Source organism: Belonocnema kinseyi, chromosome 3 (genome assembly GCF_010883055.1).
Source record: "Belonocnema kinseyi isolate 2016_QV_RU_SX_M_011 chromosome 3, B_treatae_v1, whole genome shotgun sequence".
Lineage (NCBI taxonomy): Eukaryota > Metazoa > Arthropoda > Insecta > Hymenoptera > Cynipidae > Belonocnema > Belonocnema kinseyi.
The window spans coordinates 14,360,255-14,380,034 of record NC_046659.1 but is presented as its reverse complement, the minus strand read 5'-3'; the positions used below and the strand labels follow the sequence as shown (position 1 = coordinate 14,380,034).

Here is a 19,780-nt window from a genome sequence, read left to right as displayed (position 1 = left end):
CGCTAGACGCTCTCTCCCTCGTCTTCTTGCTTCCTTCGTTTCGCTTTTTTCTTCTCCCCGATGCACCATTCGACACTAGGCCACGCACACTTGGCCGCCGTGGCCTATGGGAAATTTCCTCTCCGTCGAATTCACTACCTGCACTGCCAGTACTCTCTCTGACCATCTCCCGCTTTTCCATCGGTAACTGGGACCTCTCCATGCAAAAAGTACCTTCTTCAACCTACAAATGTCTCTTAATACTGTGCCGCTTACCGCCCCAAATTTATTCTTTATTTGCTCTATTCCACTCTTCAGGGCTCCAGCAGATACCATTTTCCCTCCTCTAACATCTCCCAACACAACGCGAATCACCCTTGGTCCCCTTTAAAGCCCAAACTCCTGCCTAAAAACTACCCCGATCTCTTGCCACCATAACCTCACTTTCCTTAGTTAGCAAATCCCACCCCACAACTAAACTGAAAATTAATTTTTTCTCTCAATTCACACCTTCCATAAAAATTCCGTGAAATACGCTCACTAACTCTCAGCAAACACCTTCTCACCAAAGCCACCAACATGCATGTCCATAATAAGTGTTAAATGTTTTGACTTTCTTCACGATTGTAATGGCCTTTCTCTGATGGGAATGAGGAAATATGATCTCTAATTTTATTTGCCCATTCATCTATTAAATCTACCTGTCGGGAATTCAAACGTCCTTTGGCGTCTCTAGTAAATGGCTTCTGCTTCATCTGCCTTTTTTTTAGGCAAGTTCACGTTTCTACAAGCACACAATTTATGGATTCTATTTTGAAACTTTGCTGTTTCGACCATTAAAATGTGATAATCAAACAAAATAAATAGGCATAACAACTTCTATGAGAAACAACCAATGTAAAAATATTTGTCATGCTCTTTTGGTGTCTTATTTTTGTACTTCTGTCATTCAGTCATTTGAAAACGAAATCTTGCCTTCTCATTTTGGATCTAAAACTGCTGCATGAGATGATCTAATTGCAGGAAAATTGTTCAGTCTAAGAGATTACCAGTTAGCAGTCACTTTTAACGGGACTTACGTTTGTTGCAAAAAAACCTCTAATAATGAGTATCAGCGTATATATTATTCCGGGAAAAAAGACATTATTGAAACCCTTAACAATCTGTGAAATTGGTGGGTATATTATAAATATAACTGGACCTCTTTCCTTTAATAAAAATGATATTGAGATTTTGAGAATAATTCTTCCATGGGTATATGGCTTAAGATACCTTTTGAGAAAAGGTGATGTATTAATAGTGGATAGAGGATTTTACGACATGAAGGAATATTTAGAGAAACAAGACTATATGGTCATCATGTCTGCATTAAAAGAGAATCTTTGAAAACTAACAACAGCAGAATCCAATGCAGAGCGTAAAGCAACTAAAGTTCGTTGAGTCATTCAAGCTCTCTGAGTTATAGGTCAGAATTACAGACTTCTATTAAACCAACTGCAGAATCAACTGCTTCCAAAGTTATTTTCTACTGTATAATAGCATAGTAACCGAAAAATTCTCCTTTTTCGATTCGCCGATTTCGTATAAAAAAGTTCTTTGCAATATTATCGAATTCTTTAAAATTTTATTTTTTCGACAAAATAAAATATTTTAAACATTCTTTTGTATAAAAAAATTTTCTGTTAATTTATTTTTGCCTAGTCGTCTAGAATAATTATTTTTTGAATATAGATTTTTTTAAATTGTGAAACATATTCTTTCTTGCTCCGCTATGATCCGAACCCAGGTCTTCCAGACTTCCAGTCTGATGCTCTTACACACTAAACTACGGAGAAACGAGATTATTTAGTACAGTAGTAGAATAAGGACTAATTCATAGAAGTAATATTCATGAGTGCGACAGATACGCTCTTGTGCGACATTTACAAGAGTCTCACATGCACTTTCGCTTCTCTATACCGTCGTGGTAAAATAATGATCTAAAACTCATCTTTGATTTTTTTTACGGCACAAGAAAGTATTGGTAATATTTGTATGAACTCACAATCCCTCTCGATAACCATCCAGGAGTGCTTGGCAAAGACTTTTGTTGTGCGGTATAGTTTGTAGAATGTCACCATCAGATGTAACATAGCCAATCGCCCATTGACCTAACCTCGTGCAACTTAAACGAAAAACGTAGCTTCCCGGTTTTGTGATACAATATTTTTGTAATCTTGCTTTAACTTCATCATAAGTAAGAAAAGCAACATAACCAGGATGGGTTACAGCTAGGATCTTCCAATTACGCAATAAAGTTGCCCAGGGTTGAAATAACCTGAAAAATAAATATTTAATACTTGTAACTTCAATGCAAAAAGAAGTTCGCCAAAGACTGGTTACCATGAAAATAGTGACGAAAATAGATTATATATAATTAAAAATTTGTCATAAGGACAACCGCAGGATTTCGCCGGGAGCGAAATATATATATATATATATATGTGTGTGTGTGTATATAAATATAAATATAAATATAAATATTTGTGTGTGTGTATTTAATCTCTCCCTTTTACGGGTGTGAGGGCCTCCGCTCCCTGTACATATATTTACAATTCCATTCTTAGTCTAACTTAACTACTACTTTTATTCTATTCTTTCGCATTACGTAGGATAAAACAGTAGTGACATTACTTCCTAAAATGAGCGAGCTTCCAGGGCTGCCGTTTCCTCTTACCATAAGAAAATGCATTTTCCACGAAATTGAAAACAAATTTCGCTTTTTACTGTCCCTTTTCAGGATCACCCGTTTGGCTCCGCCCTACTCCCTTGCTTCCCCTTGCTTCTTCTAATTATTTCATCCACATCACTCCCTGTCCACTACCATACAAGATCCATCTTACACACTCATCCACACTCAACTGCCCCTCTTCCTCTCCTCTACATCTCTCTAATACATATGCCCATGACTCCATTTCGTATCCACATACTCTGCATAAATTCTCCTCTTCATCCATTCAATATCTGCAGACTCTCACTCCTCCCATTCTGAACCGTACAACCCTACTCTATTTTTCTTCCTTTTTTATTTTTTGTAGATATTCTGTTTCCGTCAACCCTTTGACCATCATATACCATCTACTGTAACTCGAATCTATAATCTTTTTCCATCTCTCTTTTCCTTGTTTAACCAATAACTCTAGCTCTATGTCCTGCCACTCCATAACCCCTTCTCGAATATTACACACCCTTCTCATTTTTCTCCTTTCTTCCTCCCATTTTTAATTTCCCACATTACCTCTCGCTTCATTGTTCCGAATTTCGCCGAAACATGGTTGTGCATTTCTACTTCCCTCTCCACTTTTTAGCTTTTCTTCAAACCTCCAGGCTCTCTTAATTTGTCTAGTAACCATATTTTCTCTTCCTAACTCTTCTTTTAACATATATCCTGGGCAACTCCATCTAACCCCCATTAGCCATCTTAGAAATCGCTCATGCATGCTCTCTACTTTCCTATGTTCCTTCCATCCCCAGATCTCCACACCATAACAAAACACCGCCCACACCAACGCTTCAAACAACCAGACCCTCATTCTTCAATCGTTCTTGAACCTTCCCTTTCCTATACCCCATACTTGGTCCATTACTTTACTCTCACATTCAATTATTTTCCTCACCTGCAGCTCGTTTCGCCGGGAGCGGGTGCTAATCTGAAAAATTGCATCCGCTCCCAGAGAAACCACGGTAAAATTTCAGCCACAAACACGTCTCACGACCGTGAGATAGGTGGTTACAGTCTGTAACGGAATCTATACGACGATCCAGCAAAAGCCTCGTGCACACTAAGAACACGGAGCGACCTAAGGACTATTGCCTTCCGCATTTCTCCCGCAAGTGTTTTAGTATATTGCTGATACGCAGGGATGCTTTTTAGGTCATTAGCAAGTGAAAGCCTGGCACCTCCAAGAGCGCCGATGATAAGGACGATCAATTTAACAGAATATTCCGGGTACAATCGTTGCAACTCCCTTATGAGGTCCCGATACCTCTCGTTCTTTTCATTCTCCTTGTCTATGACGTTTTTGTTAGCTGGAGCCGAAAATTCGATAAATAACATGGTTCGCATCTCGAAGTCAAGAAGAACCATGTCAGGCCTCGAGTGAGCAACAGAAACAATTGTCGAGAATATAAAGTTCCAGTATATGCGGCACTTCCCATTCTCGACAATTCACTCGATTTCCCTAGGAGCATTTAGAGGAGCGATATTAAGGTTAATTCCGTAAAAGTGACAGAGATGGTAATAAAGCACTCTTACTGCCGCATTGTGCCTTTGAATGTAGGTCGTTCCCGCGTGAGTTGGACAACTAGACAGTATGTGAGCTAAATGCTCGGGGTGTGCATAGCACGCCCTGCAGCTATCATCAGGAATGTCTTGGCTCAAAATGTGGCGACGGTATGTTAAGGTGGAAATGACACCGACTTGGCATGCCAAAATGAAACCCTCCGTACCAGACTTCAATCCGGGCGATTTAAGGAAAGCAAACGTTAGCTCACAAAACATTGACTGATCCTTCACATTTATGTGGAACATACCATGCATCATCTTATCGAGGAGCTGTTCACGAAAGTTTTTCTCTTGTGCTTTCTTAATCCAGGCTTTTAGGAAAGAGTACTCGAGATAGATAAAATTTGATGCATTTTGCTCACCCCTAATACTGAAGTTCATTCCGAGTGTTTCAGCAGCCTCCTCCACTGCTTTGTACAGAAACGCTCCTTTGCTCACTTCTTCGTGATTCCTGACCATTTTAAGGAGAGGGTTTCTTCCATTTACAACTCTATGTGCGGTACCCAGAATAATCCTGTTGTGAAGAGATTCAAGACTCAATATTCCGCGACCACCTTCTCGACAGGGTGAGATGTACAGTCGCGGAACGGAAGACTTAAGATGCATGCTTTTGTTCATGTGCATAACCTTTCTTATGCGAATATCAAGGGATCTGAGCCCATTCTTCGTCCATGGAACTACTCCAAATGAATAGAGTACTACCAGGACGGCAAGCATGTTCCTTGCAGATACTTTGTTCCTCGCCGACAGTTCGGAAGACCAAATCTGCCAGATGAGACGTTTGTATCTGCTTTGGAGAGTATCCTATATAGATATCACAGCCTGAATGCGGCTCTGTGGCACGCCCAGCTATGTATAAGTCTCTCCAGCGCAAAGGTGTCGTATAGCGCTTCTATCAACGAGCTCAGGATCTTCAGGGATGCCAAAGTTTTCCTCGCTTCAAATAAACCTTGGCGCATTTGTCTAACCCAACTTCTATTCCAATTTTCTTAGTATATCGTTCGACAATCCCTAGAGCCAGATGTAGTTGCTCTTTGTTTTTAGCATAGATCTTAAGATCGTCCATGTAAAATACATGAGTGACCTTGTACTTTCGATCTGCAGGTTTGCCGCACAAGTACCCGTCGGAATGGCGAAGTGCTAGAGATAGTGGTAATAATGTAAGGGAAAAGAGGAGTGGGCTCATGGTGTCGCCCTGAAAGACACCTCTCTGAAAGGTGACCTTGTTAGTTGTCACACGATTTTTTCCAGATGAGATAGTAAATCTGGTTTTCCAAAGCAGCATCAGTCTCTCTATGCACCTAACTATTTGCGGATGAACCTTTAAAATTTCCAAAAGACAGATGATAAGCCTACGGGAGGTCGAATCGAAAGCTTTCCGATAATCAATCCAGGCCATCGATAGGTCACGCTGGTAGAATGCTGCATCTTCGCAGACACATCTATCGATGTGCAGGTTCTCACGACATCCCTCTACGCCTTTCTTCGAGCCTCGTTGTTCATACATTTCTTGCCACATAGGTTCAATTGCCCAAACAATCCTATCATTTAGGATAGCTGTGAATATCTTATACAGAGTGTTCAGACAAGTGATTGGCCGGTGATTCTTCGGGTCAGCTAAGTTGCCTATTTTCGGCAAGAGTATTGTGCGCCCTTCCACCAACCACTCCGGAATCGGCTCTTCCGACTTTAAATATGAGGTGAAAATACGGGCCAAATGCTGATGTGTTGAAGGAAATTTTTTCCACCAGAAGGTTTTGATATAATCTGGTCTCGGTGCGGAATAGTTCTTCAACCCTCTTAAAATTTTTTTCACCTCCTCGGTAAGGGCCACACTCGCACCCGACAAGCTAGGGAAAAGGGTTCGTCCATCCTTGTAGAGCCTCGCATGCAAGGATAAGACTGCGTCCTTATGACAAATTTTTAATTATATATATATATATAATTAAAAATTTGTCATAAGGACAACCGCAGGAGTCGGGAGCAGTCGGGAGCAGTCAAATCGCCGGGAGCAGATGATAAATAGTCCATTGAAGAAATATTTATAATTTTTAATAAAAAAATTATTTACAGTAATTTCGTTTGTTTAAACAATTGAAAATGAATTAACTAATGTTAATAAATATTCCACTAGACCAAAATCATTTTTAAGAAATAAAGGGAACTTCGGAAAAAATTGTTTAAACAAATCCCATTTGTTTGAATAATAAAACATTAATTAACCGAAGTTAATCAATATTCTACTAGACTAATAGTAATAATTTTTAGACGGGAAAACGAATTTTCGAGAAAAAAAATTCTTCAAACAAATTCTATTTGTTTAAATAATTAAAAATGAATTAAGCAATGATAATAAATATATCCACTAGACCAATATTAATAATTTGAAGTAAAAAAATACGAAAATACAGTGTTCAAAGGGTAGACTTTATGAAAAATTGACGGTTTTGGTTTTAAGGGTATTTTGCTAAAACACAAAACAGCGTACAATTATTCGAGAATGAATAATAATTTTAATGCTTTTTTCATACAACCGGCCAGATAAGAGCGTAGTCACTGTTACAAAGAAACAAAGATATTTATTAAGAAATTTTTTGCAAATAATGTTTTGTTAAATAGAGAACTTAGATGCGAATTCATTAATAATAAGTCCAATTCCCACCAGCATCCATAATGGCCTGGTATATTCGAGGCATACTTTCTATGAGATTTTCCGCGAATTCTCTGGGAAACGACCTTCAAATCGTGCGAATTCTTAGGAACAGCTGCTGCAAATTACACGGGCTGTTTTTTTGAAGCGTCATTTTGATTTGAGCGCAAACGATTTCGATAGGATTAGCGTCGGGCGACTGAGATGGTCAATCTAAAGTGACACCATTTCGCTTGTTCGCCCATTATCTTTTGCAAAGTGTTTCGCAATTTAAAGTTATTCGCAAACAAATGTGAGGAAATTTGTCGCGCCGGTAAATTAAAATATCAACAGTTTGTTAAATAATAGTCTAATTAAGCTAAAACTTCACAGAAAACTTCCTTGAACCTTTCTGAACGAATATATCATTGGCAGTTTGCGCTTGCTCAAAGTCCGCTCCACTCCCAAAACGTTAGAAGTTGTTTGTGCACGAATTATGCACCTACTTGGAAAAAAAATCACCAATTTTTTTAAATATCTTAAACTTTCGTTGACGCCATCGGTCGCAGAACATGCCGATGCATATTTTTGATAAGTGTTATCACAAAATATATAAAACTTTCCATTTCGCTGCGCGTTAAAGTGAAAACAATCAAAATATTTGAATCAGAGAAAAAAACAGTTTTTCGTTAATAATTTAAAAATGCTCAGGCGCCTACCCACTCCAGCAAAATAATTTTATATCTCCATTTTTCATCTGGCACCTAAATTTTATATTCTGAAGGTGAATTAACAAGTGCGCGTTACTATCAAATAAATTGACACTACACTCTGGTTTCTCAGGCACGTTGAATAGTTTGCTTTATTAATTTTCTTCGGAAAATTAATTTACATGTTTTCGGACTTTCGAATGGGTGACGTTACTTCTCACACACCAGTCGCGTAAAATAGTTAACTTTGTACTCGTATTAATTATTTTCCTTGAGCTTTCTTCGCTTTAAATAGATATTTTCAAGCGTGTCAAATTCATGTAAAATGCGACAAATTTTGTAATTTTCTTAATTTTCTAACTTGATAAGTTTTAATTAAGGCCATGTTTCTTCAATTTTAATCGAATTAAATGTTGTGTTTATTTTTAAAGTTTTGTTACCAATAGAACAATCGTGTCTCTCAAAATGTCATTCCGGACTTGTGCCTCCTTAAACATGTGCAACTCGGCCTGCGGATTCAAAACTTTTTTTATTGGTAATTAAAGAGCCCACTCGGGGTTTGCTTACAGCGCGTTTAGCAACTCTTGAATCTAATTTTTCTGAATTTTAAGCACAACATATTCAGTTTTTACAAATTCCTCGTGAAGGAAAGTTGTCTTACTACGATAAAATATTCGACGACAAGGTCGAGGAATTATACTAAGATGCTAAAGGGAAATATTCTGATTCTCTTGAGGCATTACCCCCGCCTAATACAACAACTTCTATAGCTAACTCAGCTCAGCTCTTGTTTTCTTTGCATCCATTGAAGAATAAAACAGTAGGTAATCTAAAGGGGTTAATTAATACAAATGTTGTAAATCTTCAAGCTTTTAGGACACTTAAATGCCTAGTAGATAGTTGATCTCATTTTCTTGTTTTTTTTTACTTCTTGCTTAAATGCTCGGGCACGACGTGGTTGGGAAACGTCACTTCGTGACCTAATGGAATCTACAACAACTGTGGGCAGTAGCACTTTTTAATGTACTGCCACAAGTCCCGAGCCATGATTGCAACTCAACCAAGACAATTTAATGCAAAGAAAAAACTTGACCTCAATTGTTTTCATCAGCATAGTTTCAGCTATTGTTCGTCAGAGAGAACGTATCGAAGCTATTAACAGAAGCATCATAACATAGTTCATCTTCTTTTACAGGCTGTTAACTTCATTAAACATTGTTAATTAATAGCTCTATCAAGTGATGTATGTATCTTGCCACTCGTCCTAGAGCTAAAGGTCTTTTACCAAATCTATCCTGCGAGTAAGGACAAACAACGGTTCTTTGGCCCTGGTTCGTGCCAAGTTGGATCAGTGATCGGAAGTTTCTCTTATTTCAGAGTCGTTAGCTCAACGGCTTAAGCTATCTCGTGCCAACTGTGAATGGTACAACTAACTGAATAAATATATATAATAATAACACTAAAATAAAATAAAAAATAAATAAATGAAAATAAATCACTAAATAAATCCAACTAACCTCCTTACTAATAAGTCTAACTTTTCCCACCTGTGTTATAATATTTAAACTATAACTATTTAAACATTTCAGGAAATTTTATTTTTATAAGAACAATAGATTTTACAGCTCCAAACAAATGTTATTAGCCCTAAAAACGAGAATAGGCTGTGATATGGTATATTTTTATTACCCGTCCCTTAAACCTGCCTCGTCTCAGGAAATTGAAAATTTAGCACAGTAACAACAAAAATTTACTATGTTTGTTGTTTCCAGTAATTACCCGTTGGAAGACTTGGACCGGCTTTGAGGTTATTTTAATGTGGTTCGCATAAAAATGAGAATTAACTGACTATACGATCTTCAATTTCTTCGTGAACCACACTTTCACGAATTAAAGCAATGAAAAAACAAATATAAATACATAAATAATAATTATAATATGTATTTATGATTTTCTGTTGTGTTTTTTATTGCTTTCTTCATTTAATTTACTTTTTCAAGATAATTAACCAGATACTATCTGGAAGGAATGTGACGTCATAAATTATCTTATCTTAGGGATCAGAGTATACGCTAGATGGCGCCTATGATTCTTCATTTAGAAAGCATTAAGTGTCCACAGCCTGCCATCGTGCAACAGAGTCGCTATCGGGCACCGAGCCCCGTATCTGTAATGTAGTTAGTAATTGAGACTATGAACCAGGGTGCATTTCCGAAAATATAAGAGTCTGCGAACTCAACTTCCTTTTGTTACCTGTTCACGTAATCCCGGCGACAGCTCTGATTGGTAGACTAACGTCGACTTGTAACTGTAGAGCTTCCTAGGTTCCGCGACCATTTCGGCCTGTCACTTTTGTTTCGACTTTCCGAATGACAAATTTTCCGGAGACCAAACATGTCTAGTTCCGATGTAGGAAACTTCTTTACGCAATTGAGGAGAAAAATTGAGAAAGCAGAAAACGCAGATATATCGCAAGTATGAGGATTTGATTTTCGGCAAATACAATCGTCGCACGGGTTGTTTTATTAGAATTTTTGTTAGTAACTTCTGAAAGCTTTGCCAGCTCTTCCGATCATGGGGTCTCGCAATACCCTAAGTGCCGCGAGTGATTCAGGAACTGTAGAATGCGCGTAAGGAGCGTTAATATTAGATTAGTAGAAGTTTGTCCTATTTTGAGACCTTTGTTTCCGAAGTGAAAATAAGTTTCTGTCCTCCGGGTTAGAAAATTAAAAATTGCAAAATTGTGAGAATGTGACTATGTGCAGAGAAAAGTTTCGACTCGTGCGTCTGTAGCACTGATTTTTTCTTATTCAATAAAGATGAATCTTTTAGAATGTTATTGTTAATTTGAAATGGCCTAGTGAATTTTATTTGTTTGGGAAATTGAGACTTAAGGAGAACTCAGTATATTTGTAAGAATTTGTGATTTCTCCTTATAGATTATAAAATAGAGATAAGTATATAGTGAAACTCTTCTATAGCGACGATTTTGGGGTTGACGGTGGGTGAGAATAAACTCTTTATAGCCCACTCCGCTTTTGTTTGCTCACACCTGTGTGCTCGCCTAAGTGACAACCGCAGAACCCGCGCAGCACCTGTTACATCTACATGCGTCGCAGCGTCGATTTTTGGAAGAGCTATAGAAGGGAGGACTATTGAATGGTTTCACTGTATTTGGCAAATTTAAAATTAACGACAGGCGTGATCTTTTAGGCCTGGATTTAACCCCCTTGTAAGGCTTATGGTATTCTACGCTTATGAGGTCACTTAATCCGGAGCCGGTTTTGCTCAATCACGTCACATTTCGTCCCTAACGTAAAAAAAACGTGGCGAATTGGTAATTTTATGTGATACATGACTTTTTCAATGCAAAGTGGCCATATTATTTTGGTTTTGGTATTTTGGTTTGATGGGGTCACACATCGTCCCTAACCTAAAATAAAACGTGGCATATTAGTAATTTGATGTAAATCATGCATTTTTTCAATGGAAAGTGGTCATGTCCTATGTTTTCGTGGTCGCTGAACACAAATCCCCAGCCGATTCGGTACAACGGTCCCATCATTTAACCTTTGATACGTAACTTTGGAAAAACTTTGAATCCAACAGACCAGACTCCAATCGCCGATTTCTCTCTTTGCGGTAATTTAAAGCTAGATGAAAATCAGTTGATGCCGTCGACAGCATTATGCATCTTTGTTATTTTTATAATGCTGAACGAGATTTTCTCTCAGTATCGTCTTGTTGCTTGGACAAGTGACAAGAGACTAAATCAAAAGTTGGTCTTGAAGCTAACACCATCATTGTAAAAGAGACCCTGATTCATTCTGCTACGTATGCAGTGAATTCTATTCACCCAAAACTCTTAGGGCCATTTCTGAGCAGATCAGAACGATTTACGATGATTGTTATGATCTCACAATTGCTGATCAGGATAAAGAATGGGTGCCACATAAAATATACGATTATTGTAGATCACAATTGACTCGTTGGCAGAAAAGTAAGACTATTAAAGATCTAAATTTAATAAATCCAGCTTTATGGGCAGAACCCACCTGTGAAGAGGACTGCAATTTTTGCAAGAACGATGTAACTGGATTCAACACAAAAATCAAAGAAGCATTGTTTACGTCTATGCTCCGAGAGTAATAAGACCCATCAAGATTTGCAATACAGATGAGCAAGTATTGAAGGAATCGGGTGTATTTCTTCCCGAAAAAGTTTAGAGATCCAGGAGGACTCTAGCGAAGAAGAATGCTCAAGTGTATATGACATTGGTGACGAATATGTCGGAAGTAAATAAAATAAACCAGAGCTTTTTTCAAAAGAATAATTGAACGATTTTATCAGAGATTTAGGACTATCTCAAGAAACAAGCGAGTTCTTGGTTTCTATACTCAAAAAGAAGAACTTGGTCGACAAAAATGTGAAAGCAACTGACTATAGGAATAGAGAAAGAGATTTCAGGAAATATTTCACAATAGAAGAAGAGTCTTCATTCGTTTACTGTCACGATATAAATGGATTGATGGATGAATTGAAACCAGGGATTTGCAGAGCGATTCGAATGGAGACTATTCATAGATTCCTGTGAGAAAAGTATGAAAGCTGTTTTGCTTCACACTACGGAAGTTTTTGCTTTCATACCCGTAGCACATTCAACTTCGTTGAAAGATAATTACGAAAATAAATATCAAGTTGGTATTGGATAAATTGAAATATTCAGAACACAATTGGCGGATTTATAAGGATTTCAAAATATTAGGAATAATTCTGGGTCAGCAATCAGATAACGTTAAACAATAATGTTTCTTATGCTTATAGGATAGTAGAGACGGATATAATTATTATAAAAAGACTGATTGGCCAGCCAGAGAAACTTTTGACCCAGGATCTGACAACATCATCAAGCTCCCACTAGTGGATCCGGCAAGAGTTTTACTGCCACCTCTGCGTATAAGACTGGGCACGGTGAAGCAGTTTATATGAGCAATAGAAGAAGATGGCTGTTTTATATATCCTCAAGGACAATTCCCAGAACTATTGGATGCAAAACTAAAAGCAGGAATATTCGATGAATCTTAAATCCGGAAAATGTCTAGAGATCAGAATTTCGTTACAACTACGCAAAAAGTGCAAAAAAATCTTTGTTAAGCCTCAAGAAAGTTATTGAAAAGTTTTTAGGAAACCACAACAGTGATAATTACAAAAGAATTGTGAGAAATATGATACAGAACTTCGGTAATTGAGGAAATTGAGGCATTGAAGAAATGCATGTTTTACGGAGAATTTTCAATTTGCTGCGTTTTTTGTTTAAGGTTGGGGACGAAGTGTGACGTCATAGAGCCACAACGACTACCGATTCCTACTCAGCGGCCTCGAAAACGTAGAATATGACCAGTTTCATAAACGGAAATCATATTTCTCCTGAAATCAGCGATTTTGAATCATTTCTGACAACTTTTTTTTGAGCTGTGTTTTCAAACGATGTAATTTATAGCTAAAGAAAACAATCATAGAGTAAGCTTCCACTATCCATTTCGGAGATGAAACTCCTTCTATGTTCACTATTTTGTTACATACTTTAATATTTGTTTGTTTCAGAGCCTTCATTAAGATAATATCAATGCCTTTGCCTCAGAGAAATACATATTAATTGTTTAGGTTGAAATAAATCAATTTTTTTTTCTCGACAAACGGTTTACAATCAGTAATTTTATCCATTACCTTATTATCACCTAGAAAACCTCTCATTTCAGTAGGTTTAGTCTTTTTCTGTTCGTTAATTGCTTCCAGTAATTTGAACAACTCTTCAATTGAAGAATATTTAGCGTCTTCGCGGTTTGTAGACTAATTCTTCCTTGCTTGAAGAACAAAGATAGAATTTGTGTGTGAAGTAAGCAAAAAAAAACATGATAAGTTCATTTTTTTCAAAAAAGTTAGCTATGCATGGTTTTATCATTTTTTGGGCATACGAAGTATAATTAATGACACTTAGCTCACAAAAAAATTCTATCCCAGTAAACTGACGTTTTAAAAATGTTGTAACCTTTAAAATATATAAATTAATATCCATATATATTGTACTAAAGTGTTCAATATGGTATCAAATTGCATTAATCAAAGCCTAAGAACTTTTATCATTGACATAAATTTATTACAATCTATAATATGCGTCTATATTGAAACAGATATTTACATTATCTTGTTTTTATGATTTAAAAAAGAGTGAATCCTATAAAAAACATTTTTGTTTATTAATATTTTTTTGTACTATGTATCGTATATCCACATTTTTTTTCACTGTTAATGTTATTTTATCATAATTAAAACAAAAACTACGCGCCCCACGACAAATAATTAATAACAAATTTGTAGCACTTTTTCGGTTGAACGACTTTTGACAATTCATTTTTTTTCGTAGCTTATGTCGTTTGTCCAAAAACTGAATTAGTTATTTATAATGTTACTTATTACGCTAAAACAAAAACTATTGATTTTTTTCATAGCTGGTGTGGTTTATCCAAAAATGTAGTTTGTTTATTTTTAATGTTGTTATTTACGAAGGAAACATAAAATATTCGTCCAATCAATAAGTGATTAATAACAAATTTGTAGATATTTTTTGGGAGCACAATTTTGGTCTATTCGCCTTTTCTCGTATCTTACATAGTTTGACCACAAAATGTAATTTTTGAATTTTGATTATTTTTTGTGTGAAACAAAATTAAAATTTTTGTAAATGAAATAACTCTAATAATTTGCTTTTCATCGAAAAAAGTTTTAAGGATAAATGATTCGGCTTACTGAGTATTATGAATAGAACTGAAAATGCTCTAACTTTTTCAACTTTTATCCGTAATGGATGGCTAACAAACTCGTTCTTTCTTTTTACACCCTTATGAAATGTGCCCAAGGGCAATCCAATCGGATGATTCCTTTATATGTTGCCGTATTTACAGACTATAACAATAACGAAAAAAACGACAGACACCGACGTAAAAACTATTTTTTTTCTGACTCAGGGGGCCTCAAATCGTCGACATCTGATGAAGTCCGTAAGTCATTTTTCACATATAACCAATACCTGCTCATTGCAAATAGAAGGTAAAAAACTTTTTTCGCAAAAAATGCGAAATTAATTTTTTTATAATATAGCTTTTTAAAAATTAAAAATTACGAGTAGATGGCACTTTTTCTTCGCGGAGCAATATAAAACTGAGCTACCTGCAACATGATGTAGTAGAAAAAGTAATTTTTTCGGTTGAAAAATAATAAATTTAATATTTGTTTCTAACATGCTTAATGAAAATAAAATTTTCGAGCTGGTGCAACACTGTTTTCATGGAAAATTCTACCTCTGAGGTACCTCCAACACAATTAAATGGAAAAAAACTTTCTGTCTGCTTGACCCAGGCGGAGGAAGTTAAATTTCTGTGGAGAATTTGAAGATGATGAAAAATTACTTTGAAATTAACCTGGCGACTTCGCGAATGTAGATAATTATTCACCGATTTTCTATGTGAAATTTACAATTCTAAACGCGATGGGGTAGAATGTACAATTAAAAAAATTAGAAACTCATTTATTACTATATAATGCAGCAAGGGGGAAAAATTGTACTTTTGTCGTCCAGTTTCATATGTGCTGTACGAGTGACAGGCGAGCTTCCACGCGAGTCGTAGTCAAGCGCAAGTATGAGCCGAAGATGATTGCTCACCTACAAATCCGAAGACGAGTGCGAATGTGCAAGCCTGAGACGAGAAGTGTACACCAGGCCTGCCTAGTTACGGGAAATCAACTCAATTTTCACATGTTTGAGTTACACCACCACTTCCCTCTTCTCAGGCTCAAAAGCTTGGGAGGTGGTCGCTTTCGTGAAGTTAACTGAGAAAAAGTCGGTGGTGGTGTTAAACATTGAAAGAAGAAAAATGGCAACATAAAATATAAAACATCAATAAATAAAATAATAACTGGTTCAAATTAGCACTAGCTTGCACCAACCAGTGCAAAACTGCTCTGACTTGTTCCAACCTGTACCATTTAGTTGCAAAAATATTTTTACACGGGAAGTTTAAATATTCATGAAGTTCTTGTTCGCAAAGAAAGCAATATGCCGAAAGTTTAAGTGAAGATGAAAGTATAGTCGACTTAGTTTCAAATGATAATTATAATAATGACCACAACTTTAAAAACAGCTTGCAGGTTTGTTCAGGTTGGAAGAGTAGTGATATATATATATATATTTTTTATTCCTCTAGAATCAAACAGAAGGGCCTATGACAAAGCCACCGAACGCGTCCTCAGATTGCGCATAGAATGTCCCAGTACCAAGAGTTTCTGCTGAATATGGTTACAAAAATAAATAGGCAGTGGCGAACAATTGTCCAGGGGTGGTCCCGAAGGAATCAACCCCCAAGCGGAGGTGTGAAAACCATGCCAAAAGCTGAATGACACCTGGGTGAGGTGTCTAGAACGGTGAATCGGAGATAACGGCCGATGTCTTAGAGTAGGCAGCTTTATCCTTGCATGCGGGGCTCTACAAGGATGGACAAACCCCTTTCCCTAACTTCTCGTGAGAACAACAATGACAACACCAAACATAGTTGTAGTAAGTGCGGTTCAAAACAACAGAACGCGCATGGCTCCCGACAATGGGTTGGCCAACAATGCCGACGAATCTAGAGCTGGGGGAGCCAATGAAAATGGATTCAATGTGATGGATTGGCGGGATATCGCGACCTTTGGGTGGACGGAGCGACTGAATCACGACTTGCTAGAGTGCTACGATGCGAGTGTGGCCCCTGAACGGGGTTACATGTCACGGCTGCATGCTCTATGGTGCAAGAAACACCCGGAGCTATCGCACTTTTTGCAGCAACGTCTGCGAAACCATGCTGAACTACTCCGTAAAAGGGACTATGTAAGCGGAACGCCTACTCTACCACAGCTAGAACAAGCCGGCAACAGAGAAAGAGAGGCGACACTAAGACCAGCCGCGGGCAGGCATCCAATAGATGAAGAGCGATGCTTTACGACCCGGAGAAACATCAACACCAAGGTTTCTCTCAAGCCTAAAGATCTGGCTGAAATGGATGACGAGCTTCGTGGACATTTTTCCGGAGAATCCGAACTCTGGACTATCAATTATTGTGTATATAATGCAGCGAGAGCTTTGGCCGATGCGAACCGTAAAACAAAAACAACGGCTGATCATAAGACCAAAAGGCAAATGCATCAACTTGCTATTAAGATAGGCTGGGCAAGACAGTACGCGTCCCGCATTAAGTGTGTGATTGACTGCATCACATCTGGTAGAAATTTTACCGCCAAGGTTCGAAAATTCGCGCGCGAACTCCTGACCCATTATCACACACTTAACAAGTCAAAGGTGCTGACCATCAGGCAGCATATTGTTGAGAGAATACGGATACTACTTAATTCTAAGAGAAGTCTAGAGCGGTGGGAGAGGTGGGTCAGAGAAAATCAAAGGTTTCTCTCTGACCCATCTCGACTCTTCCAAGACCCTCCAGTTACTGTCGACCACCCGTCCAAACCAGAGGAGGTCGAAGTATTTTGGAGAAAAGTCTACGAAGTGCAGCATAGACCCGAAGAAGACTCAGAAAATATAAATAGCTTCAAGGAGCTGTGTGATGCCCTCATAACACCTGATCAAGAATGTCCATCCATCACTACCGAGGAGGGGAAAAAAGTATTAAGAGGGTTAAAGAACTATTCCGCACCGAGACCAGATTGTATCAAAACCTTCTGATGGAAGAAGTTTCCTTCAACCAATCAGCATTTGGCCCGTATTTTAAACTCATATTTGAAGTCGGAAGAGCCGATTCCGAAGTGGTTGGTGGAAGGGCGCACAATACTCCTGCCAAAAATAGGCAACTTAGCTGACCCGAAGAATTACAGGCCAATCACTTGTCTGAAGACACTGTATAAGATATTCACAGCTATCCTAAATGAAGGGATTATACAGGCAATTGAACCTGCTCATCGATATATGTGTCTGCCAAAATTTAGCATTCTAACAGCGTGACCTATCGATGGCCTGGATTGATTATCGGAAAGCTTTCAATTCGACCTCCCATAGACTTATCATCTGTCTTTTGGAAAGCATAAAGGTTCATCCGCAAATGTTGAGGTGCATAGAGAGATTTATGCCGCTTTGGAGAACCAAATTTACTGTCTTATTTGGAAAAAATCATGTGACAACTAACAAGGTCACCTTCAACGAGGTGTCTTTCAGGGCGACACCATGAGCCCACTCCTCATTTGCCTTACATTATTACTACTATTTCTAGCAATTCGCCATTCCGAAGGGTACCTGTGCCGCAAACCTGCAGATCGAAAGTACAAGGTCACTCATTTATTTTACATGGACGATCTTAAGATCTATGCTAAAAACAAAGAGCAACTACATCTAGCTCTAGGGATTGTCGAACGATATACTAAGGAAATTGGAATGGAATTTGGGTTAGACAAATGCGCCAAGGTTTATTTGAAGCGAGGAAAACTTAATGGCATCCCTGAAGATCCTGAGCTCGTTGACAGAAGTGCTATACGACACCTTTGCGCTGGAGTGACTTATACATACCTGGGCGTGCCACAGAGCCGCATTCAGGATTTTACATCTATAAAGGATATTCTCCGAAGCAGATACAAACGTCTCATCCGGCAAACTTGGTCTTCCGAACTGTCGGTGAGGAACAAAGTATCTGCAACGAACATGCTTGCCGTCCCGGTAGTACTCTATTCATTTGAAGTAGTTCCATGGGCGAAGAACGAGCTTAGATCCCTTGATATCGGGACAAGAACGGTTATGCACATGAACAAAAGCATGCATCTTAAGTCTTCTATTCCGCGACTGTACATCGTACGCCGTCAAGGTGGTCGCGGCATATTGAGTCTTGAATGTCTTCACAACAGGATTATTCTGTGTACAGCACATAGAGTCGCAAATGAAAGAGGCCCTCTTCTTAACATGGTCTGGAATCACGAAGAAGTGGGCAAAAGGAGCTTTTCTGTACAAAGCAGCGGAAAAGGCTGCTGAAACACTTGGACTTAACTTCAGTATTAGGGGTGAGCAAAATGCATCAAATCTTATCTATCTCGAGTATTCACTCCTGAAAGCCCGGATTAAGAAAGCACAAGAGAAAAACTTTCGTAAATAGCTCCTCGATAAGAGGATGCACGGTATCTTCCACGGAAATGTGGAGGATCAGTCAATGTCATGTGAGCTAACGTTTGCTTTCCTTAAATCGCCCGGATTGAAGTCTGGTACGAAGGGTTTCATTTTGGCATGTCAAGACGGTGTCATTTCCACCTTAAAATACCGTCGCCACATTTTGATCCAAGACATTCCCAATGATAGTTGCAGGGCGTGCCATGCACACCCCGAACATTTAGCTCACATACTGTCTAGTTGTCCAACTCATGCGGGAACGACCTACATTCAAAGGCACAATGCGGCACTAAGAGTGCTTTATTACCATCTCTGTCACTCTTACGGCATTAACCTTAATATCACTCCTCTAAACGCTGCTAGGGAAATCGAGTCAATTGTCGAGAATGGGAAGTTCCGCATATACTGGAACTTTATATTCTCGACAATTGTTTCTGTTGCACACTCGAGGCCAGACATGGTTCTTCTTGACTTTGAGAAGCGAACCATGTTCGTCATCGAATTTTCGGCACCAGCTGATAAAAACATCATAGCCAAGGAGAATGAAAAAAAAGAGAGGTATAGAGACCTTATCAGGGAGTTGCAACAATTGTACCCGGAATATTCTGGTAAACTAATCGTCCTTATCATCGGCGATCTTGGAGGTGCCAAGCTTTCACTCGTTAATAGCCTGAAAAGCATCCCTGCGTGTCAAAAATATACTAAAACACTTTCGCGAAAAATGCAGAAGGCGGCAGTTCTTGAATCGCTCCGTGTTCTCTGGGTGCACGAAACTTTTGCCGGATCGTCGTATTGATTCGGTTACAGACTGTAACCACCTATCTCACGGTCGTGAGACGTAGTTGTGGCTGAAATTTTACCGCGACTTCGCTGGAAGCGGGTGCAATTTTTCAGATTAGAACCCGCTGCTAATGAAATCCTGCGGTTATCTTTATGAGAAATTT

At 38.3% G+C, this 19,780-nt stretch overlaps 1 protein-coding gene across 5 annotated transcripts in view; it reads right to left on the bottom strand.

Annotated features, from left to right (window-relative positions):
- Window positions 1-19,780, bottom strand: part of LOC117168925 (E3 ubiquitin-protein ligase CBL) — a 253,426-nt gene that overhangs the window by 107,204 nt on the left and 126,442 nt on the right. For all 5 annotated transcript variants that reach the window (XM_033354895.1, XM_033354891.1, XM_033354892.1 and 2 more), the window contains one exon: window positions 2,024-2,296. In XM_033354895.1, the coding sequence (XP_033210786.1) occupies window positions 2,024-2,296 (273 nt within the window). The remainder of the gene's footprint in view (window positions 1-2,023; window positions 2,297-19,780) is intronic.